The 24,302-nt window shown below is 43.6% G+C and overlaps 2 protein-coding genes across 5 annotated transcripts in view; one reads left to right on the top strand and one right to left on the bottom strand.

Moving 5' to 3' along the window:
- SEMA6A (semaphorin 6A) overlaps positions 1–10,315 on the top strand; it is a 111,858-nt gene extending 101,543 nt beyond the window's left edge. For all 4 annotated transcript variants that reach the window (XM_072360241.1, XM_072360240.1, XM_072360238.1 and 1 more), the window contains one exon: positions 7,785–10,315. In XM_072360241.1, coding sequence (XP_072216342.1) covers positions 7,785–8,974 — 1,190 coding nt within the window. In that variant the 3' untranslated portion in view covers positions 8,975–10,315. The remainder of the gene's footprint in view (positions 1–7,784) is intronic.
- A 9,037-nt stretch (positions 10,316–19,352) lies between these two features.
- The window catches only part of COMMD10 (COMM domain containing 10), a 133,811-nt gene continuing 128,861 nt past the window's right edge, over positions 19,353–24,302 (bottom strand). The window contains exon 7 of the mRNA XM_072360491.1: positions 19,353–19,531. Coding sequence (XP_072216592.1) covers positions 19,353–19,531 — 179 coding nt within the window. The remainder of the gene's footprint in view (positions 19,532–24,302) is intronic.

Below are 24,302 nucleotides of genomic sequence, written 5' to 3'. Positions count from 1 at the left end.
ATAGGGAGTCATGTTTACAGTCATTCACTAGGTGTGAGAAGTACCATAATTTGAAGCAGTTTAAGAAAGAAATAAAACCATCCTTAGAGATCAATAGATGAAGCTGTCCTGGAGGGACTGCTTCTGAAATAAGTCTGCTTAAAGGCCAAAGCATACTGACAGAGGGCACTATGGCTGATTTGATTGCATAGATCCTTTTCAGGCTTGCTGTGTGTTAGTTGACTCATCTACTGATCTTTTCAAAGTCCTGAAGCATACATTCTCTTCATACTTGTTGTCATCATTGGGCCACTTGCTTCTGGTTTGTTTTTTTTGCTTAGTGTCTCAGCCAGTTTTAGGAAGCTGTCTTTGAGTCAGTAAAAAGATACTGGAGTCATAAGGAGATGGATATCTCTTCTCAGCAGTCGTGCAAACTTAACGGTTACAGAACTTTGCAAATCAACAGCACAGATTTACTATGAGGGAGAGAAACTGTAAACAAACTAAAAAAAATTGCCAGCAGCTTTAATGATGAGTATTTCAATTAATTTTGTTTCTGTCAGTTAACGATGACAGTCCATAAAAAAAAAGTAGATAGGAAAAACGGATACTGGGTAGACCTGCACTGAGTCTGCAGAACAAGACCTTGCAACCAAAAGGTAGATAAAGGAAAGAAGTCACTTGCCTTTTCCAGCAAAGCACTTTGGCTAACATCAAATCATTGGCCTTATGGTGTGGTTGGTTTATTTCAAACTGCAAAGTTACCTCTTTAAGATAAATGATATCTCAGAATGCTAAGCTTTCGGCACGCTAAACTCTAGTCATCCATGAACTTGCTATCGCTTCAGTTCTGGGTGTCCACTTTAACTTCATCTATTGTTTTTTTTCTTTTTTTTTTTTTTTTTTAGTCCTGTTTCTGGTTAAAAAGGAAGAAAAAGGCTTGTTAATACCTGCAGGGATTTTCCAGGCTGAAATTGTCTTTTAGCAGCATGAGACTGTAAACACAGTTCTAACACCTGGAGACACATGTTGAAAACCTTTTCACTGGCATTTAAAAAAGACATTCAGAAGCCCATAAAAACCTCCATCCATTAAGAGTCTATACCAGCATTCCTGCAAGTCTAAGCAGAGGGAGTCACACATCAGACAGAAAAGCTTACACTGAAGACAGAAATTAACTGCAAGGTTTTCTCCTTAAATAACAACAATAAAGAAGCCATTGTGCCTTTGTGGAACAATGACTTGCTCTGTGGAAACGCTCAAGTGATTTCGTAGGTGTTGGAGATGGAAGTGGGCTGATTCCTATTTAGGCAGGGGAGGTGAAGTTTAAGTCACAAAGACACCCACTCCCTGACTTCTGTAAATGTGTGGTCTAGACTTAAATACTACCTTTTTCCCTGGTAGTTATTCTCCCATTTCCTTGCCAAAACATCATTCTTCATTTCCCACCTCCACGTTTCAATTTCTTGCATGCCACCATTTTGGGTTATTACATTACCATCTGTCAGTGACAGCGCTGGAAAACTTGACAATGACAGCTCCCTGCAGGGATGATCACAGAGCATTCTTGATGCACATGGCATGTGGTCACCTCATTGTCCAGTGTACACCTCTCAAGGCCATAAATCATTTCTGGAACAGAGGAGTCTTTGTATCCATACTGCAGCTAACTGTGGTACTCAAACAGAAATGCATTATATTTAGTGAAAGGTAATGAGGTTATTCCCATACAGGAACCTATGGTTATGGAACTAGATATTGCTCTCTGCCCTGCTCCTGTTCTTGCTGATTTTAACTTGGTTGTAAAATAAGGCAGCATCTGGCCTGTTGTATCACTAAAGCAGCCTCAAGTTAAGCTGTTCAAACAAGGAGGTAGTTACTTGTTTTCATTCATCAAGCAGTTGTGAATGTTATAAAATTACTGTTTGTGCTCTCTGTAAAGCACAGACCATTACCCAGATTTGGAGGAAAAGGACAGTGGAGCTCTTCTTGAGGGTTTTACCATCTCAGTTCCTCATCAGTGATGAGGAATAACATAGTACAGTCAAAGCCCTTTACCACAACTTAGCAAGGTTTCTTTAGATTTTCCTTTGTCTAAACAGAGAATCTTTTGGAAGACTTCTTACTTCATATCTCTTTTCAGGTAAACCTTTCATCAATACTTTCCAACTGCTTTTCTGCAGATTTTAGCTTACTTTCATATTTGCTTATGCTAATATGTGCCAGAATGTATCATACTTAAATTTTCCCCATAAAAAGTGAAACATTTATCCCATCAAGGAAGGAAGTTTGGCTAGGCTAATGTAATTTTTTCTTGACAAATTTATATTCACTTTTTTGTACTCGATTATGGAATTGGTAGCTTAATCATTTGTTCTACTATCATACTTATTCTGAAAATTGGAGTGTCAGATCTCTCATTTGACAGGATCTCCTTGTCTCTCTAGTCTCTGTTTTGGATAGCACTGCATTGCCAGAATTTGATATATTTCTGGTCAAAAATCACAGGTTTTGCTGAAATAGAAAGCAAGGAAAGGAGTAAATGCTTTAATATCCACACATTTCATTATTTGTCCTCCATTATTGAAATTTGCTGTATTGGCATTCATTATTCCCATTCCCTTATGCTCATGTCATGTATTCTTTAGGATGATGAGCTATATTCCAATGTGATTACTTCATCCTAATTGCATTTCTGCCCTCAGAATATTTTTTCCTGTTAGAATTAGAACAACCAGAACATGCACAGAAATGTTACATCAGCATTTTGATGCAATGACATTTTCAGCAGTGTGCACATTTTGTACTGTTATTTAGCAGGTGTCCAGGTGAAGTCCTAACCCTTGAATACTTTTGTTAGCTGATGAAAAGAAGAAGATATTATTTTGTCAGCTCTAGTCTTTTCTCTCTTATTTTCACCCACAGAAATTCAGCAAGTCATTTCAGAGCTGAAACACTATGAATTTTGGAAACACTTTCCTTAGCATCCTCTTAATGCTCACTCATCTATCTGCAGTACTGTGTCCAGGTCTGGAGCCCCCAGTACAAAAAAGACAGGGAGCTGCTGGAGAGGGTCCTGAGGAGGGCCACAAAGATGTTCAGAGGGCTGCAGCACTACTCCTACAAAGACAGGCTGAGGAAGCTGGGCTTGTTCAGTATGGATAAGAGAAGGCTGCAGGGTGACCTGATTGCAGCCCTCCAGTGCCTCCATAAACAGGAGCTCCATAAACAGGATGGGAGTCAACTCTTTGAAAGGATAGATAATGGCAGGACAAGGGGAAATGGTTTGAAGCTGAAGGAAAGATTTAGGTTGGAAGTCAGGGGAAGTTCTTTACTATGAACAGCTGGAACAGCTGCCCAGAGTGGCTGTGGATGACCCATCTGTCCCTGGAGGTGTTCAAGGCCAGGTTGGATGGGGCCCTGAGCAGCCTGGTCTGGTATGAAATGTGGAGGTTGGTGGCCCTGCCTGCAGTGGGGGGGTTGGAGCTTCATGATCCTTGAGATCCCCTCCAGCCCAAGCCATTCTGTGGTTCTGTGATTAACCAACCAGCCAGCCAACCCTCTGTATCTTACCTACAAGCTCTGATTGAAGTAGTGAATTATATATCAGATCTCCTCTCTCGTTAGATGAAGAAGTGATATTTTATGTTCCAGATTGTGATAGTACAGGGTGTACTGAATATACTGAGGAAATGAACAAAGGGTGTTTGAGGATGCAAAACAAAAGGACATGGGATGAAATTACAGAAAGTCAGCAGCAAAGGAAGGATCATGTTGTTTGCAGGAATCACAATGGCCACTAAAAGTGGAGAATATCAGGCGACCAGCTTGGCCCCCTCAGTAGCTAGAACTACATCTATCCCACATGGGAAGACCTGCAGTGCTAAACCCAGTTGTGTGATGGACAGATTTTAACCGCAGTGGAAAATTTAAGGGAGGCAGGCAACTGTCAGTGTATTTGTGGCATTTACCTGCAGGCAAAGTCTGATCATTGAACATGCAAATATTTAACCTCATGTTTGTCTTTGAAGCTTTTTGAGTTGTACTGCTATTCTCCCCAAAAGACCTTTCCCAAAATCACATTAATGCAGGTGATTCTGTAAATAGAAAATATTTGGATGTTATCTGTGGTGATTTGCCTCCATGGTACTGCTACAAACAAGCAGTTTTTGGATAGTGTGGCAGTATGGATGAGCGCTTCAAACTGCATAAAATTAAATAAGCAAAGTATTTTCCCAATTTGGAAGAACGTACTGCAAACAACAAAATGTTAGGCAGAATATCTTAAAAGTAAAAAGTAATAGTATTTCATATAGACTGTTTTATTACTGAACATGTGTGAAAATAATATAACAGTGTGTATATCAATCATATTTTACATTCTGGTTCCACAGCATTTAATAGAGCCAGCCCAGGAAGTTTTCCAGTATGTAGTGTCTTAGAAGAGTGTCAGATAATACATAGCTATAACATTTTTCAGTTGCAGGTCTTTCTTCAAAACCAGTAGTTGAAATACTTCATCTGACTTTCAGAAGTGCAGGCCTTTCATTTTAATTTCTTTTTTCAGTTATATTTTCTGTTTATTTTAATTCTTGCAAAAACAAGTGCTAATCAGTGAAGCTGAACTGTGCTTTGCAAACTGTGTCGTTCTTTAAAAGCTGCAGGAAGTGTAAAAGCAATCACAATGCTAAAACACTGTTCTGTTTGCTTTCATACTGGCACTGTCTGTGAGCGTAATTGGGATCACACTCCTGCCTATCCATCCCATACTATGAGAGAAGTTACTAGTGGTGGAAGGGGCTTGAGATGTTGGTTGACAACCACTGCAATAGTCAGCCTATTTCATACTAAGTTTCACTCCCTGTGTAGTTCAGCAGGATGCTGAACATTCCTCATACTTTTTAATAATTGTTTCAGTTTAATAATCATTAATGCAGGTCAGATCTTGCCTATCCTAATCATTTCATTTGAAGCTGTAAGGAATATTTTCATAAAAAAACTTGGATGTGATCTATCATAAAAAGTAAATTATCTCAATAACCTAAATTTGTGTCCAGAGAAGAACCACCTGTCAACAGCAAAGCCAGTAAAGTTAAGTATCTTTTCCGTCTTGTATTGGAAACATAATAAACTCTGGGAGGGCTTGAGCTCTAGAGGAAGTAGCAGGAATCAGGATGATCTAAAGCCCTCCTAAATCTTTGCTTGTAAAACACCTGCAGAATGAGCTGCAGCATTTCAGCTACCCTTTTCTTAAGCAGGCACAGTCACTCAGGCTGAACTGTGCGATAATTTTGATGCATTCATTGTAATGATTTCATATCCATCATTAATATAAAACTGATGGCAAGAGTTCATGCTGCTTTTGTGTGTAGGGATTGTGATTTACAGTTGTCAGCTGTAGAACAGCACTCAACCTGAAGGCAGCAGGAAGTGCCAGGCATGGAGCACCCACTCACCCATGGTGGTTACACTGGGCTCTGAGGAGAGCAGGTCAGAGCAGATCAGCTTCCCCAGAGCAAATGGGTTTCTCCGCTGTAATTTCTTCCTGAAAGACCTATAACCATTTGAAGGAAACCTCCATCTCAGTGACCAGGCATTTTTCCCCCTTTGTAGAGAATAAAGCAACTTTCTAATACTGTGTGTCACATGAGTTCAAATCCTTCTATGGAACCATCCAGAGAGGCTTGAGTACACAGCTCCCACCTTCCGTCTCCATGTCACTGCTGCAAATTATGGGCAAAGAGGCAGAAATTCTTAAGCTAGGAAAACTCTTGTCCATCCCCTAAGGACACGGATGGTTTCTGCCTCCAGACACAGCCAGGCTTAATGGCTGTAGGTACTTCTCTATTTCAGTTGGTGCTGAGCAGGTATTGTGAGCCTTGTTATTGTAAAAACGTTAAGACTTCACAGCAGTGAAATGCTGCTCCTACTGACAGTACTGTAAGTGCTGCACTGTGCCCCTGGGCTTTATGCAGGAGCTCTGTGTGTGGATTTAAATCACAGGGTTAGGCTCTACCAACTTCTGCTTTGTGCTCATGACAAAGAGTAGAAACATTGGACTATGGAAAAGCAGCTGTGCTTTAAAAACACGTTCTCAGAAACATTTGATCTGAAGATGATTCCTACTTATACATTGTTTCTAGGGGTCTGTTTTCCTTCTCTTACTCCCTGACTACGAAGACATTTGTATGATTGCAGAATCTTAAGTTTCATGAGGGATCATCTGCTCCTTGAAATCAGAGTCATCTGTGACAGCATAGTAACTTCCATGGCAACTGCCTGTGATGTCACAAACAGGAATTTAAGATTTCAAGATCTGTACTAAATGTAAAGTCCCTACCTTGTAATAAATATCTCATGTCCTGCTAAGCACCATAACTAAATGGGCACAGAAAATGCATATTGTAGTAATAGTATTCTGCCTAGCCAAAATGCTTTTCAAAGGTTTCTGTGAGATGCTGACAGCCTTTCAGTGCTTTTTTAGCATAGTTTGCTGAGAGGTATCTTGCATTTGGATCTAATTATGGGCCACTGATGTCTTGTCTGCCAAAGATGTAAAAAGACGCTACTCTAGGAGGAGGTGATTTGTGACATGGAAGTTGCAAGGACTCAGGAGTGCCTTGGAGGTAATTTTGCTGTCTCGCAGTAATAAGGACATGGCTGGCATTTCCTTGGAGCATGTGGAGTTTTTTAACACCCTGGTGTTTGGACTCCTTCTGGAGAAAGAGTTTGGAGAGCTCCCTGTAACTCCAGCTCCTTGTAAGGCAGTGGCTGCACCTTGTAAAGCACAACAAACAAAACCAGAAATTAGAAAGCAAACTGGAGGCTCTGTGCTTGTGTTTCATTGCTGCTGCTGGCTTGGTGCCCAACTATGTCAGAGAAAAAAAGGAAAAAAAAAACCAGTTTCTTTCTTTAGAAATTCAGGGCATTGATTAATGCTGTGTTAGCATCTTCAGAATGAGGAGAAACACTCTGCCATGGATGCCCTGTCTGGCAGCAAGAGGTTGGAGGGCTAAGTAAGATTTGATAACAATCTCTGACCAAAGCACAGGGCCATAAAAAAGGGGCCCTCAAAGTCAGAGCTTTCAGCAGAAAAAGCGTAAGCTTCAGCACAGAGGTAAGCCTATTCATGTGTCCAGAACAAGGGAGAGCTTTAAAAATGAAAATAGCAAGGACAGTCCTCTAGAAGGCTCAATACATTCCCGCAGTGCTCTGTCTTTCATAGTTATTTAAGCATCCTCCTGAAGCTCAGGCATGTGACACTGACTTTTAAAACATATGACAAAGACAAAAGAATGACACGCAAAGAAAGAAGCCTGAAACAATGTGGGATGCACTTCTCTGGTATTTGCAGAGCTTCTCTCCTCTCTTTTCCTTTCACAGGGTTTTCAATGTGAGTAGTTTAATAAAAATAAGTAATAAAAACAAGATGGTATTAGCAGAACAGAAATTGAGTGGAGGGAAGGGAGGAATAAGCAGTATGTCAGAGGAGGAAAAGTAATAGCTCTGACCTCTCAAAGTGAGTGTGTATTTGCCCAGGGCATGGATCTCAAACTGACTCCACATGCCCTGCAAGTGAATGCTCTCTCCCCTCTTAGACTTTTTATTGTTCAGCTCCAGAACCAAAAGCCCAAAACTGCTCATGTAAGAAGTAGCTGGCAGGTACAGTATATCTCTAAATTTTGGCAAGCTGGTCAAAAATCATTTGCAGAACATGAACCAAACTCCTTCAAATAAAGTACTTAAAGTTAAGTGACTTTTCCCTCTCCTTGGTTTGCTTAACCACTGTATGCTGTTTATTGCAGGAGTGATTCGCGAGAGTTACCTGAAGGGTCATGACCAGCTGGTACCGGTCACCCTGTTGGCCATTGCAGTAATTCTAGCTTTTGTAATGGGGGCCGTCTTTTCGGGCATCGTAGTGTACTGTATCTGTGACCATCGCCGCAGAGATGTGGCTGTTGTGCAGAGAAAGGAGAAGGAACTGACCCACTCCCGCCGCGGCTCCATGAGCAGTGTTACCAAGCTCAGTGGCCTCTTTGGAGATGCTCAGTCCAAAGAACCAAAGCCTGAAGCTATCCTCACACCCTTGATGCACAATGGCAAGCTGGCTACACCAGGCAGCACTACCAAGATGCTAATCAAGGCTGACCAGCACCATCTGGACCTGGCTGCCCTGCCAACCCCGGAGTCCACCCCAACCCTGCAGCAGAAAAGAAAGCCGAGTCGTGGCAGTAGAGAGTGGGAAAGAAACCAGAACCTCATCAATGCCTGTACAAAAGATATCCCCCCAATGGCCTCACCCGTCATCCCTACTGACCTGCCACTCAGGGCTTCTCCTAGCCACATTCCCAGTGTCATGGTTCTGCCCATTGCCCAGCAAGGCTACCAACACGAGTATGTTGACCAGCCAAAAATGAGTGATGGGGCTCAGATGTCTGTGGAGGACCAGAATGCCACCCTTGAGTACAAAACCATCAAGGACCATCTCAGTAACAAAAGCCCCAGCCATGGGGTTAACCTGGTGGAAAACCTTGACAGCATGCCGCCAAAGGTACCTCAGCGGGAAGCCTCACTCGGGCCCCCGAGCACCTCCCTGTCTCAGAGTGGCCTGAGCAAGCGGCTAGACATGCATTCTTCTGCTTACAACGTGGACTACAAGAGAAACTACCCTACAAACTCACTCACAAGAAGTCACCAGGCGTCGACCCTCAAAAGAAACAACACCAACTCCTCTAACTCATCACACCTCTCTCGAAATCAGAGCTTCGGCAGGGGTGACAACCCACCGCCGGCTCCACAGCGGGTGGACTCCATACAAGTCCACGCTGCACAGGCACAGGCCGTGACTGTATCTCGACAGCCGAGTCTCACCACGTACAATTCTCTGACCAGGTCAGGGTTGAAACGCACGCCCTCGCTAAAGCCAGATGTACCTCCCAAACCTTCCTTTGCTCCGCTCTCTACGTCCATGAAGCCCAATGACGCGTGTACATAATCACAGTGGGGTGGGTGGGGGGAGAACAGCAGTTAAGCAGAAGTTGCCCTTGAAAGCCAGTGTTCTGCAACTGCTCCTCTGAGAAGACGGTTGTTGCAAGCTGAGGACGTGTTGTTTCTGCTCTCTGGGAAAAGTGGAATATTTTTTTAACCCGAGCCATATGACCTATGGTTGAAGGTTTGCAATTGCAGGACTCGCCCCCACAGCCCTTCAGTTCTTTGCTCAAAGGACTAGCTCTCCATCATAAACATTGAGCCAAAAGCACACAGGTGAAAGATGACTGTGACATTTCACCCTCCCCTCCCACCCCCAAAACTGCACAGTGCATTCCTGAACTGGGAAAGAGTGCTCTGGAAAGCAAAACCAGTAATTAAAAGCATAATAAAAATAGAGAAAAAAAGAAAAAGGAAAAAAAAAAAAAAAAAGAAAGAAAGAAAGAAAAAGAAAAAAAAAAAGGAAAAGAAAAGAAAGAAAAAGAAAGAAAAAAAGTATCCATTGATAAAGCTAACTCTGACTTAACAATGGCAGAAGTTTACTAAATGCAGGTACTGTGAAATGCCCATCAGTGTTACAGCCATTTGGTTACAGCAGTTATAATGCCATGCTGGGCAAACTATGTCATAGATTTCTGCTACCTTTCTCTTTTAATGAATAACGTGACTGTTAACGCAAGTAACTCCTCTTATTTATTGTTCAACTTTTGTTTTTCCTAAGGAAATGACTTCCACATATCATCCTGTGAGCAGTTCTTCAGAGAAGTACCTTGAAAGTTATACCTATTTAACGTGAAACCCGTTAACTGGAGTAATTAAAACTTTTATTTTTCCAATAAATTCACTGAGTTAATTAAGTTGGAGCTGGAATCTGAACTTTGTGCCTGGACTGTCTGATTAGCTGAAAAAAACGGGGATATCTATTTAAGTCTCTCAGCTAATTAGCTGGCTTGGCCTCTGACCTAAGACAGCGACAAACAAATACCACAGGTTCATAACTTGTAACTCAACTGCAAGAGAAACTCTTTAAAAGCTGCACATTTGTGCACCATTGCTATCAGCATAGCTTTGTCAGTAGCTAATGCTTTCCGTGACGGCACCAGCTTGTGATGTGCCATCTCATTTCACCTTGCATGTGAGACGGCAAACGAAATCCTCAAACAGTGTGAACTAATTAATATGCCGGCTGTTACCATGCATAAATTATGGTCTTATCACACGGGTTTTTCGTGGGAATATATCTGTGAATAGCCTGTTTTCTTCCACATGTAAATTTGTGCCTTACACCCTCAGTTGTGTATAATTGTGAGCTGTAGTATGTAAAAAAACCTTTTTCTTTTTCCCCTTGGAGTAATGCAAATATTTATTGGTCCTCCCTCCTTCGCGCCCACTCAAGAACTGGAGCAAAGAAGAACGCGGTGGCTTTCGGCATCACCCCACAACCCTTGCTAGACCAAGGCCAGTGCCATCCCCTCTGGGTCGGTTCCACTTTCCAGCCGTGCCAAGCTCTCTCCCCAGAGCACCCTCCCTCCGCGCTGCCTTGCAGCTCTGAGCCTCCCCCCGCCCAGCGACCACTCTCCTGGCAGCAGTGGAGACACCAACACCTTGTCCTTGGGGACGGCATGTCCTCCATCTGCAGATGGCCACCAGGGCAAGAGGGGCCGTGCCCTGCAGCCAGCCCAGCAGCACACCCTGCAGCACGTCGGGCACACGGAGCTAGGCCAGGCAGGCAGGCTCCTGCTGCAGCGACCTGCTGCTCCGGGAGGATGCTGCATGTACTCCCCTGGGGAAAAAAAGAAGCAAAACAAAACACATTTTTGTTTTTGTTTTTGTTTTTTTTCCCTTTGTTTCCTTGGTGCGACTGTGCATGTAGCTAGCGTGGGAGTGCGCGCGCACAGGTGTGTGCGTGTGTGTGCGCGCGCAGGCGTGTAAGTCCCTTTTCCACTCTTATCAGTTTATGCAAAAAAAAAAAACACAAAAGAAAAAAAAAACAACAAAAAAAATGACAAAACAAAAAACAAAACAAAAAAAAAAAGAAAACCCCGTAGATGTGTTTTTAATTTGTTACGATAACTGTGTCAACATACTGTAGACAAACGATGGGGATCGCTTCTAAGCTTTTTATATATATATATATATATATATATCTACTGAACAGTATGTTTGAGTAAGGTGGTTGTTTCTGTTCCAGTTTGTTTTTTAAAATTTTATACTCCCATTTGCTTTCCAGGATTTTGGTTTTGTTTCTGAATGACTGAAAAGACAGATTTCAAGTCCGTTAGCTTAATAGATGGTATATATAAAGTCTGGATGGTTTAGACCAAAGTGTGTAACAAGGGTGCTTGCATGTGATTTCATTTCATCATGGTTTCTTTTACGACATGGTTTTGTTCACCCTTAGTGAACTATGCAGACTGGAGTAGATAGATCTGTATCCAAAGCAATGTTGTTGATTTAATAAAAGCAAACAGAAAAGAAGAACTTTGAAAACCACAGGTAGCAAGGTCATTTTTGGAAAGAACTGACTTGCAGCCTTTTCACCAGGCTCCAAACCCCCCTGAGTACCAAATGCACGGGTCCATCGCTATGACTTGGCAGAGTGTTCTGTCAAAACACAGAAATGAATAATCACAGCAACAGCTCATATGGTGATCTGCCTTTGTAACATACATTGCATCCGCTGCTGGTTTGACCTTGAAATGCCCATTTTGTACTCAGTGGATCTTCTGTTCTCATCCTTCCTTCCACCCTTTCTTACGAGGGGTTCATAAACCTATATGTGTGCCTTTGCTTTCCACCCTTGCTATACACTGGTAGATGCAACAGATTCAGACTCTCATTTGCTGTAAAGTTGTAGAGTGTTGTGATGTCACCAGTTTCCCCTTCATTTCCACATCCCTGTAACATCAGATTCACACCTTAATGTACGCTGTAAAAAGGAAAAAGGAAAAAAAAGAAAAAAGAAAAAAGAAAAAAGGAAAAAAAAAAAAGAAAATCAAAAGAAAAGAAAAAAAGAAAAAAGAAAAAAAAAAAAGAGAGAGAGAGAGAGAAAGGAAGGAAAGAAGACAAAGAAAAGGGGAAACAAAAACTCTTGATTACATATGGTAATAAAACCGGACTGTTCTACCTTACTTCTTGTGCCCTACTTCCTTTGTTTCTGTGAGGATCCATCATTTCTGTTAAAGGGTTAAAGAGAAAAAACTTGTTTTCAGTCTCAAACAGAAAATAACTTGATTTAGAGTAAAGAGGTGGTAATTAAAAATTGAATCACACATTTGCTCTGCCTCTATTGATATCCCACAATCTATTAGCTTGTTCATCATCAAATATTTATGTCAGACTTGGTGGTTTAACAGATCAAGGCGGGGACTTAAGCACATGTGGCTCACCAAAATAGATCATCCTATATATATGACTTCATCACCAGGTTTTGCACATTAATAATGGGAGAGCCTGTGCTTTCTTCTAGTGGGCATAGATCTGTTGTGCTTTATGGGCCTAATTTAGAGGATGTTGCCTGAGACTTTAAGTCTGCAAGATGTTAGTAAGCAGTGTGCATACTATCTCTCTAGTCCTGGGAGCAATTAAAACGTACCTATATTCTCTGAGCTGATTTTGTGCACATGCTTACACACAGCAGCTGAACACTCAGCTATGTCAGTGGCTGGCCTTGGTGATTTTGTTTTGGGACAGAAGCTTTCTGTGATCACCTAGAAACAAGGGATTGGACTGAAAGATTTACCCCCTACTCTCTGAGGTCACACACAGGCTTTCCTGCATGGCCAGGGCAGTCATTGCTCATAAATGCCTTCACCCATCACACACCACAGATGGTGTGACACAGGCTCAGCAGAAAGTGGTGAAGTACTAACATTCCTCATGGAGCAGGAGACAATGAATTTAAAAAGAGATCCCACAAAGCCTAGGCACATTCTCTCAGCAGTGGAAATGAGGAGGCCCTTGACAGGTCCATTTCACCAATATTTTTCAGTGCTTCACCCACAGACATCTCTAATTTCAGCTCAGGTTTAGCTTTCCATCCAGCAGAGGTTTCCAGGCATGCTGACATGCAGAGGCACATGGAGATGATGTTCCCCCAGCCATGGCCCTTAATCTGGGGACCAAGGGCACTACGTATGGCTCACAGTGCTCCACAGGCATACATGAGGCTTGTATGCTCCAAACAGGAAAGGGAAACTCTCCAGGTGCTCTTCAGCCTTCTGGGCTTCTCTTCCAGGAGAGAAGTGTCTCAGCACCCCAGATGATCCAGTGCTGTGGCTTTTTGCAGGGGGAGAAAATCCCCTGCGTTAAATGGATGCTGAGATCCATCCCTTGCAGGACCCACTTGTACAACCCTACAGAAATTCACTGTGTTTGGCTTGGCCAAAGAAGAAAATAGCCAGGAGGAGCAGGTGTGCTTCGAGCAAATCAAACAGGCTAATGTCACCATATCCATCACGGTAATGGTACTCATCTTGATCTCATTTAGCATCTAATTGAGGGTGCACAGAAGTTCCTTTACCATCAGATTTAATTCGGACAAATCTTTTTACACAAAATGCAGCCTAGCTGAATTTCTCAAAAGCCATAGGTCTACATCAAGAAATCCTGCCTCTTCCCCACTCTCCCTCCAATAGAGACACTTTTTAACACTGTTCCAGAGTGTAATTTAAAAGACAACTTTAAAAGTCCTGCCCCATCATAGCTTCAATAGCTATGGGAATATTCTGCAACTGAAAGATTCTCAGGTGAAAAAAAGTAGGTAGCTTCTAACCCACAAAAACCACAGGCAGTTCAGTGCCATTTATTACCAGCATAATGGATGATTTTATATGCAAAGTGGTGCCACAGCAGTGATGCACCAACACGGGGGAAAATACGGTGGTTTAGCCAATAGGCTAAATCTGGGATGTGAGTCCAGTTCATTCCTCTTGTCACAAAGTCAGCCAAAGCAGGATGGCCCTGCACTCTCTCACAGGGCTGGATGTGGATTCCTGCTCCACAATACTTGTTTGTAAATTGCCATGTAGAGCAATGCAGATGACCCCAAGCAGCAGCTGTGTCCATCCCACCTGCATTAAAGCAGGACCAACCAAAGATCACCCATTCTTGGCAGCCATTCATCCAGCCCTACCCCATGAATGCAGTCTGCTCTGGGAAGAAGCAAAAGCCACCCAAGGGAGCAGCATCAGAATTTGCAGAATATCTAAAGAAAATAATAAGCTAAGACAAGCGTGTTGGGCCAGCTTAGCGAAGGCCAGTTTTCTATTTATCCAATTAAAGTTAATTTCCCAGAAGTATGGCACCTGCTCTAACCAACAAGTGTTAGAGGAACACATTGTGCAGGTAATATGCATATGCTTCCTGTTAATGTGTGTGCCTGCTAACGAGTCTCCAAGTGGTCTTTTTATTACTTTCCCACCCAACTCCCCTTTATATAAGGAATGGAGATGCTTTTGTTTTCAGAATAAGCACTGAAGCCATCATCCAGTGGGTTGTGCAGAAAAACGATGTGTTAGACTTCCTTGCATGAATAGAAACAGGTAAATAGTCGTCTGTCCCCTGACTTTGTAATTTAAACAGTGTAAGCTGGTAGGGAAAGGCTATAATTGGAGTCAGAGTAACTGAGGTGAAAATTGCTAGGTGGCAGTGCCATCTGCGTCTTGTTTTAATTAGCCAAGTTTATTATCAGAATGTAAAACTTTCTGGTGCTCAAGTCCTTGGCTTATTTCAGCCATCAGTCCAAAGTGGTTGCCACATGTCCAGGTAAGCACAGTTATAGATCAGCAAAGGAGAATTATCCTCCCCACTGATCTGGCTAACAGTTACCACGTCTGGGAGCAGGGACAAAAATATGACTAACCAAGATCATTGTCACATCTGCTTAGTGTTTCATGACAAACTCTATTAAGGCTAACAGCAGCACTGGTAATTCAATTAGATCAGTGTTTTCTTTTGCTGGCCGTGATGCTTTTGGAAGGGCAGCAACTGTAGGCAGAATGTGGCTGGCAGTCCGCTGCAAGGAATAATAGCATCATAAATAATATATTAAGACGAAGAAAAATCTAGCAGGCTGCAGTAAAAGCACATCAGCCACAGAGCTGAACCCTGCAGTATCGCAAGGGAGGGGAGGAAAAGAGCAGCTATGACAGGAAATTATGACAACTACAAATGACAAGGACTGCGCGAGGGGACCAAACTTACTGGTGAAGCAAGGTGCAAGGGAGCACAGCAAGCCAGCAGCTGCGTGCCCCAGTGCACACACTCCATGGACGGAAGGAAGGAGGCTGTGAGCTGGGTTTGAGGGAAGGGATCTGACAAGGCCAAGCTCTCAGCTCACTCTCTGCAAGCTCTGCCTCACGCTGGCCAGGGCAGAGAGCATGCTTCAGAGAGGGGACTCTGGTCCAGCCTCTTCTGTGGTCAAGGTGGAAAAAATGAGGCATGCACTCACCTCTGCCAGCGTGATGTGTAAAGGCCCTCTCTGATCTTTTCTTAACGTTGCCTTGCTGTGCAGAGAAAGACACTCAGAACTGCAGGAAAAAAAAAAAAAAAAAAAAAAAGAGTGAGAGCGAGAATAAAAGAAAAGAAAAATGATAAAAGAAAGCAAGATTTTATTTCTCTGACTTTTGGAAATGATGACATAATCTTATCAATTCTCAACAAATACAAGCCGAAGTATTCAGGTTGCTGATAAAGGTACTGCCTCTGTTGGTGCAGAAAACTGCAGATTGAGCTTTTTTGTAATGCTGCTTCTATGGGGTGCGAAGCAGCCTTTTGTGAGATATGGTGGTTCAAACAATTTTGCGAAGAGGAGACAAAGAGTTCATTTTACACTAAACTAGTTTCCTAGGAAACACTGCAAAATGTAACACTCCATCCCTTTGTGGAACTTCAAAGATGTGTGTGTGTTCGTGTGTGTGCTTCTCTTCTGGTGTTTGGTATTGCTGGCCAACTTTACCTTTTGATGGCATTGACAAGAATAGCACAGCTCCATACTACAGCAACCCACAATCTCAAGGACATTTTTCTCTTTGATAACCAAATGTTTTCTCTGAACAGAAAAATGTTGATCCAAACCAAGACTCTAAGGAGGAGAAAAGCAATGATTCTCAGTCCACAAAGCCAAATTTCAGTCTTCAGTCAGTCCCTGTGCCTAGCCCAACATTTTTTTTCTCATCTCTGTGCTACACAACACAGAGGGAAGGAGCACCCAGCGGTGCTGATCAGGGACCTGGACATGTGTGCTTCTAGAAGGCTAGGCTATAAAGACCCAGTAGAATGTCAGCCACAGCAGCTATCCTGGGTCTCCTCGACTGCCCCCAGCTAGCTGCAGGTTGACTCTGAGGAGCAAGCTGAGCTGGAGCACTGAGCAGCCAGGATCCTCGCAGTGCTGCCTTCCCACCTCCTTTGTCCTGATAGCAGGGCTGGGAACAGCAGTAAACTGGAGAACACACAGTGGCATGCCCAGGTCCTGGAAACAGTCTCTGACACACATATTGCCATTGGCCAACAGGGGAAGAAGTCTTACCTCCTCAGGTGTCAGCTCTCCTTAATAAGGCCAGCAGAGCCCAAGCAGCTGGCAAATTAAGGGTCAACATTTGCTGCCACTGCAGAAATTTGGACTTAAGGGAACTAGACATGGCAAAGTGTCTGGGCAGAGAATAGAGTATTTTGGCATGGATTCCAGTCAACAACACAACTGGGCACCGATCCCAGGGAGCACTGACCTTTTAGGCACAGTTTCATTTACTGAACTCCTAGCTGTAAAACTGGGCCCAAACAGCTGCTGTTCTGCACAGGATTCTGCCTAAATAAAGCTTCCTAACCACATGGAAACCATGCTGAGGTTCCCCCAGTCCAACCTAGGACAGACAACCACAGATCCAGCCCCCATTCCAGGATGGAATCCACCAGGAGCTGCCCAGCAGAGCTGCAGGACTCACTTCCATCACCCTTGCGGATGTGCTACTCACCCTGCATGGCTGCACTGGCTTCCCAGTGGCACTCAATGACCATCCTCATCAGAGTGATGGAAGCACTGAGGATGGAGGAATGGGATCTGCTGCATCCTGTGGCAGGATGAAGCCTGTGCGCTGGCTCTGATCTACTAGCTGGATTTAAATGTCTTCCCTAATACTGGAAATATGAAGTGCATTAGGCTGACTGGTAAGAGGCCAAAGAGTGTCCAGATTATTTGATTTTAAATGGACACGCCATTCTGCATAACAAACACAACTCAAAACTCTTTCTTGTAGATTTTCAACAAAAGCAAGCAACATAAGTTTGTCTGGAGATCACACTACTAGCTACAGTGCCAAGAAGGACACTCATAATTGGCCTAAGAGCAATAACATACACAGAATCTTTGGATTCTGTGACTACATCCCGTTGAAGCTAAAGCAGGAGATATGAGAAAAAAGGACAAACCCTACCATAAAGTTCTACATGGCCATTCCGTATTCCTACAAAACAGGTGAAAGGCTGTTGGGCATCACCAGTCACTCAGGCAGCACTCAGGTATGATGTCTTCACTGCTGTCAGGACCCTGCAGCACTAAAGTAATCACTGACAGGATTTGGCATTTGGGACCTTCACTTGCAACCCCATGGGGTGGGGAATCTGCCTGCTGGGCCAGCTCTGCAAAACAAGAGTTTAGCTCTGGTTGTAGTACCAGCCCTGGAGTCTGTGGTCCTCAATTCTGGTGGCGGGACAGAGTTCTCTGTTCTCTGGTACAGGAGAATTGGCTGGACGGCCCATTTTGTGAGCAGTCAAAATGAGGACTGAAGCCAGCTTGTTGCCAGACACCTGCTGATCATGGGGACAAGGGCAGCCACAGGAGTCTAGTCTGCCCATCACTTATGTCCATCAGGAGCTGCCCTTTCTTCCCCAGTGCCTGGTTTAATGAACAGCTTTGAGGGAAGGTGCAGTCCCAGAACCTGCAGTATCAGAAGGCAGAAACAGAGGAAAAAAGGGTTTTCAAAGGAAAAGAATGGTCTTTTGTGAAGAATTTCCAAATAGGGCAGGCTTGCAGGTAAGTCTGGTCTCCAGCAAAAGGAACAAAAGATGTCCCTTCCCTCGGGGTAGAAGCAGAACAAAGAAGAAGCCCATTCAAGTCTGAGAATAAGAGAGGGAGACCATGTGCCCAAGGGAGAGGTCTCAGCCCTTCACCCCCTGCATTTTCACAGCCACCAGAAACAGGAAAATATATATATATACAGCAAGAGCAAACAAAAACTCTCAGCTTGAGGCTGGACTGCAAATTAACTGCATACATTTGGTTCTTGGTGCAGCAAGTGGTACTCAGAAGTATTTCTTTAAGTTCATTACTTAAGAGTTGACCATCACCAGTCCTTTCCCCCTCCTCTCCTTAGCCCTTCAAAAATGAAGTTTTCTAGTGGTGGAGGAATGTGGTGCAAAGCAGTCCTTTGGTCCTATCATAGCTCCATATGGCTCTGTCAGGAGAGCCAAGGGCTGCTTGGGTGCCCCCCCCAGGGCCTACCATTGCCTTGGTTTGAAGGGCTTGGATACAGGTGGCAGTGCCACCTATCCCTGCAGGCATCCAGCAGCATGGATCACAAAGGAAGCAATGCTGTAGCAGGGCAGGAGGGTAGGAGTAGATGGAGCTAAAAATGTCTCACTTCCCAAAAACAAAAACAAAACTTTATGAGGCTGGAATACAAGTCATTAAAGAGACAGAATGATCTTACTCATGCAGCTAATTAGAGGTTGCTTCACATAAAGGGAAAAAAAAAAAGAACCCATAACATTTACAACAGTAAAAATGATGAGTGATTTGTTTCCAAATTGTGCCAAAGAGAAAAACCCACAGAGCCAGCAAAGTTTTTCCCCTTCTCCTTAGAGGCTGGAAAACTGCAGGCAGCCAGCTGCCTCCTGCCTGGGGGGCTAGCACTAGCCAGGAGCAATTAGATGCTAGATTATAATTGGGCTTCGGTGAGCCACCTCCCTAATCAGCCATCAGCTGCACTGCTGCTGTAAGAGCAGTTATGACAGTCCTCCCCTAGCCCTTCTATCTACTTGTTTACAGAGGGTTTTGTAGTTCTGAGCTGGGAGAGGACAGGAAATGTCCTGCAGGTTGCCCATTTAAGCCACCAGCTGAACACAGGTGGGACAGCCTCCCTTCACCTGCCCATTGGGCCAACTGTTGAGGGGGCATTGAAGTTCTCTAGTCCCAGCAGCACGGATCTCAACCACATCCATCTATCTTCCTCCTTCCTCTCATCTCAGTATGGTTTTGTCCTTGCTGTGACCCTGACTGAGCCTGAAATGAAGCTGGACTTGCCAGGTAGTGAATGGGCTTGCAGAGAGGAGCAGAGGAACCCAGACTAGTTTTGGCATCATTGCTCTTCACTGTATTTTTACACACGTTACAGAACCCAGATGTGTTGACATGCTGAGGTTGACAGGCACCTCCAGAGACCATACAGTCCAGTTGTCTTCCCCAGCAGCATCACCTGCAGCAAGGTGCCCAGGACCATACCCAGGTGGGTTCTGAGTATCTCCATGGGTGATGCTACTCCCTCCATGGGTGACTGGTTCCAGCAGACTTGGAATACAGAATGAAATCTTGTGTAAAAACCAAATTTTCTGTGTTTCTGTGCGTGCCCCTTGCCTCTTGTCCTGTCACAGCAGAGAAATGAGAAGAGCCTGGCTCCCTCCCATCAGGTATTTGTATATTTATATGTATTCCTAGTACTGTATATTTAATAGAAAAATAAAAGAGGATTTCTGTAACTGAAACAAGAAGTGATCTGAATAACACATTGAGGAAGAGAGGCAAGCTACCAGGAAAGCAAAAAAGGAATGCAAAGCTACGGGGTAAAATACAAGCTTAGCCTGTCTGCATATGAGAACATCAAAATTTTTTTGTCAGATGCTAAAAAGTTTCCTTCTATTTATGTATCTCCTGAATTGTGTGTTTAAGTAAGAGTCAAAAGGATTTTCACCATTCTAATCCCCTATTCTAATCCCCCAGTACACTGCAGCAAAGCATCTCTGAACCTTCAAAATGGGATGTGGGTTTTCAGATGAGACTAGGAGAAAATGTCTCACTGTGGGTGCCCAGACCACTGCTCCCTGTCCTACCAGGCCAAGGTCCCTGGGCTTCCAATGGACAGTGCCTGGTAATACTGCAAACAGCAGCAAGCAGCTTGTTGCAGTGGAAAATGTTGAACAGCCTTAAGTAGGAGCACATACTCACCCACATCCTGCCACATCCATTAATGCAGGTAATGTTGCTACAATTAAAACCCATGCATTTCCTAAGAAGGTCCAAGAAACCACATTTAACCCACCTACTTAGAATAGTTCATCAGTATAACATCTCAGGTGCCACTATGTGGTAAGGACTGGCAAATAACACTGTTTTAAGTACTTCATCTACCCTTCTTACTTGAAGACCTTTGTGCATTAAGGCAGTTTCCTTCTGAGTAGTTTTCCATTTAATTTCTGCATTTTCAATCACTTTGATGCAGAGTAGAAATACTCACAAGGCAGATTCAGGTGCATTGATTTAGGGCATAGGATTACAGCATAACGCTCTCTGAATAGACCTGAAGGTCATAAGAATTTTTCGAACCTTTTCTGAATCCATCTCCACAGCTGGGCAACATCCACATTACCATGTGGTGACTGCTGTTATCACCTGCCATAAGCCATGTCTATAGGATTCCCCATGAATGAGTCCAGTTCCTCTAGGTAGCTTTCCTCCCTCTGCATTGCTTTCTGCCTTACTAAAGCATTAACTCCCATCAGTCAACTGAAAAACCTATCAGAACTTTTGGCTTTAGTTAAAAACCTCAAACACTTGCCCATATAGTCTGCAGATAGTGGGAAACAATACTGGGCAGAATGAGGATACCAGTGGCTCTGATGTCCGCGACCAGCTATCACCCATTTTGCATTTGCAGGAGGAAGACTTCATAGTCAGTATCTCACTTCCTGGTAACACATAGAAGAAAATAACTGCAGATGAGTCCAGTCACGGAGATGGAGGCAGTTGTTAGAGAGATGAAGTCTTTCTGTTGGCAGGCTACCAAGCAGGAGGGTAAACATCATTATGTGTAGGAGGCCTTACAAGCTCGGCAAATAATAAATGCCAGTCAGACAGGTATTTTTGGTAATAATTCTGTGGCCTAAAGCTATGAATTTCCTCAAAAATCTCACAAGGAGAAGCTGGGAACAAAGATTTCCCTATTTATGTCCCATTTTATTACAGGCTTCCTTTTTGGTTATAGACACACAATTCATCTTTCCAGGAATGCATTTTCCTCATGTTTACAGACGAGCAAAATATCTTTATTATAACACAAAGTTATTATGTTTGTATCATTTATTGATGTTTCTGAAGTATTCTAAGGACTGTGGATTAAAGGTGGTATAGGAGTACCAAGCACTCAATAGGTTATTAAGCTTGTCCTCAAAATCTGTTTGTTTGGTTTTCATTTCTTCTGATGGCACAGACTTCAGAGCGAGACACAAGGAAGGCTTTTCCATAACCTTTTCCCTCTCATCGCAATGTGGGATGAGCAGACCCAGAATGTGTGCCATCTTCTGCAGGGTGCAGTGACAGCACTTCACAGGCAATCTGAAATCACCCTGTACCCAAGAAAGAAAGAGAAAAGAGAGAAATGCATAAGCTGATTATTTGCATTAGTTTCTATCTGCTCATCCCTATAAGGAAGGGATGGTGAGGGCAGTGCTGTTCAAAGCAGGCAGCTTTGAGCCCTGCCTTGTCGCTGTGAACAGCCAAGCCTGGGTAAAGCAAATTATGCGGCTGCTGCTGGGCATTTAAAATGTATATGAACAAGCTGTCACTCCTCAATCTGAAACTTATTCAGTTATTCAAACTAATTCAATTCCATCACCCAACCCTGACACCCTGGTGCCTCCCACAGACTGTTTTAATGGGAAGTGATATGTAAGTGCAAACACCTCAGAGGCGGGTGGCAGGGGGACATTTCTGATTCAACAGTCATCGCTGTGTCTGTTAACAGCAACAGCATTTATGCGATCCTAATTACGCTGCGAGCGCGAGACGCACCAGGAAGGCCCATGCTCCTCCTCCTGCCCCTCTGGCACTGCCTGTGGCCATCCCTACATGTCCAGTGCTGCTCCACCTACCCTTGCACCATACCCCACCTGCTCTGCCTGCTGATATGAGCACCATGTGGGCTTTCAGTGTCCCCAGCAGGGCTTACATCAGCCTTCATCATCTCCTCCTCAGCTGGGCTGGCTTGAAAGAAAATGGTTGACTGAAAAAAAAACAAATACATAAATGAAACAAACCAACAACACTAGCAGTAGTGAATGCTCCTCCTTGTGAGTCCATCTTCATTTAACCACAACTCAGACTGCTGCGAATCTGAACAGCCCTGATGGAAACACTGCCTACACTGACACTTGTATAACTGTAAGAGCAATAAGAGAATAAAGAAAGTTTTTGCCTTGAGACTGTGCTCTCATTTATGCTGAAGTTCCTATCAACAGACACTGCTGTCCAAGACTTTCAAACACCAGCAATGCCTAGTCATGGATGTTTTGGTTTCAAAACAGTCTTGCGTTATCTGTGCAGGAAACCAAATCATAAAGAGCCTCTCTGCTGAATCCAGCACAAACAAGGTCCAATAAAACAAGGTTCTCTCACAGGACAAGGACTTTGTCATTATTTGGTTTTTAATCAGTATTCCAAAGAGAGTACGAAGTCTTTGACATCAGCACCTGCAGAAGCTGTAAAGGTCAACCAGCACCAGCTGGCAAGCAGATCAGGATGAGTCCCACTGAATGCCATTTTTCAACCATTACTGAGGACTCAAGGTCTTGCTATCCCAGAAGGATATCGCAGGGAGGATGCAGGGATAGCTCATCCCTACCAAGCCTGCTGGCAGCAGGATGCACCAGGAGCCTCCAGGCAGATTAACAGCCTGTGATTTACAGGGCCAGGCAAGGATTGCTTGGTATTCACATCCAGCTTAAAACTGTGGCCGTGGCTCTGGTGAGATGCTACTGCTGCCCTCAAAGCTGTTTCAGGTCAGAAATCTGAGAAGGTGAAATGCATAATAGAGATTAAGAGCCTTAGCTCAGGTTTTACATCCCGTTAATGGCTGAGCTGAAAAGAGACCCTGCTTCCTCAGACTGGCACCCAGGCAAGAGGCTTCTGCAGACACAAGGGTTGAAGATGTGATCCCACCTGTAATCACAGCATTCCTTTCATCCTCCCAGGCATGAATAGGCTCCACTGGCCCTGCACAGCCTTGCTGCTCCTTGCTCAGGCCAGGCACGATCCCATACCTCTGAGAGCACTCACTGGAGAGTCCAGGAGTGCAGCTGGGCACTTCAGACCCAAAGGAGCCATGTTATGTATGCCTTCCCTGCCATAAACTTGCACCTGGGCAAAAAGAATGCATTTTTAGGAGAGGTGATATACAGGTTAACTGTGAATTTGGTTTCATTACACAACCACAAGGCAATAAATTGCACAGTTATGCAAACACCAGTCTCCTCTGCTTTTGCTGTGTACATTTCCTCCACAGGCAGAAGTGCCAAGAGAATCCCAGAGTGGGATGGCCGCATCTTTCTGACACACCAACACGTCGTCACACAACACTGGCATCAGGAGATGAAGAGAACTCAGAGCAGATGCCATTTGAAACCGAAGGCTGCAGTGCTCTTGACTTTATTTCATGTTGTGCACACATACAGTGGCCATGGCTTAAAGATCAGATACTAAGAACCCCTCATCAGGAGCTTTGCTGATAATAAATGACTTTCTTTTGGAGTAAATAAATGACTTTCCTGTGCAGCAAAGATGAACCAATTATCAGAACAGACAAAAAGTGTCAGTGTTTTCAAAACAATAGCTCCTTCACTTATCATTATTGTCTTCTAGATATGCAAAATGTGTAATGAACACGACTCTAGGAACCTGTATGTTGTTTGTTCATCTTACCTTTCAGAGGGAAAGTATTTACATACTTGAAATATATTCATAGTAATTTGTCAGTCACTGAAAAGAGCAGGATTCACTGCAAATGTTGATGCAATTTTCTCACCATAAAAGCTTTGTTTGCTTAGGTTTTGTAAATGACTGTGTTGCATGTAATAAGAGGCGTACACATCATTAATTTTATATTATTACTGTTTAAAATGCATACTGCAATAGGACATGAAAACTCCCGTAATGCCAAAATGGGCACTTTGGCAATGCAAAGCACACAGCAAGCTCATGATTCCCAGTACAGGTGTGTGTAGGAGCAGCCAACAAGAGGCAACAGGGCCCAGCTGTTTTCTTCTTCATCTTTTGCCCATTGCCTGCATGT

Source organism: Excalfactoria chinensis, chromosome Z (assembly GCF_039878825.1).
Source record: "Excalfactoria chinensis isolate bCotChi1 chromosome Z, bCotChi1.hap2, whole genome shotgun sequence".
Lineage (NCBI taxonomy): Eukaryota > Metazoa > Chordata > Aves > Galliformes > Phasianidae > Excalfactoria > Excalfactoria chinensis.
This window is presented reverse-complemented; position numbering and strand designations above follow the sequence as displayed.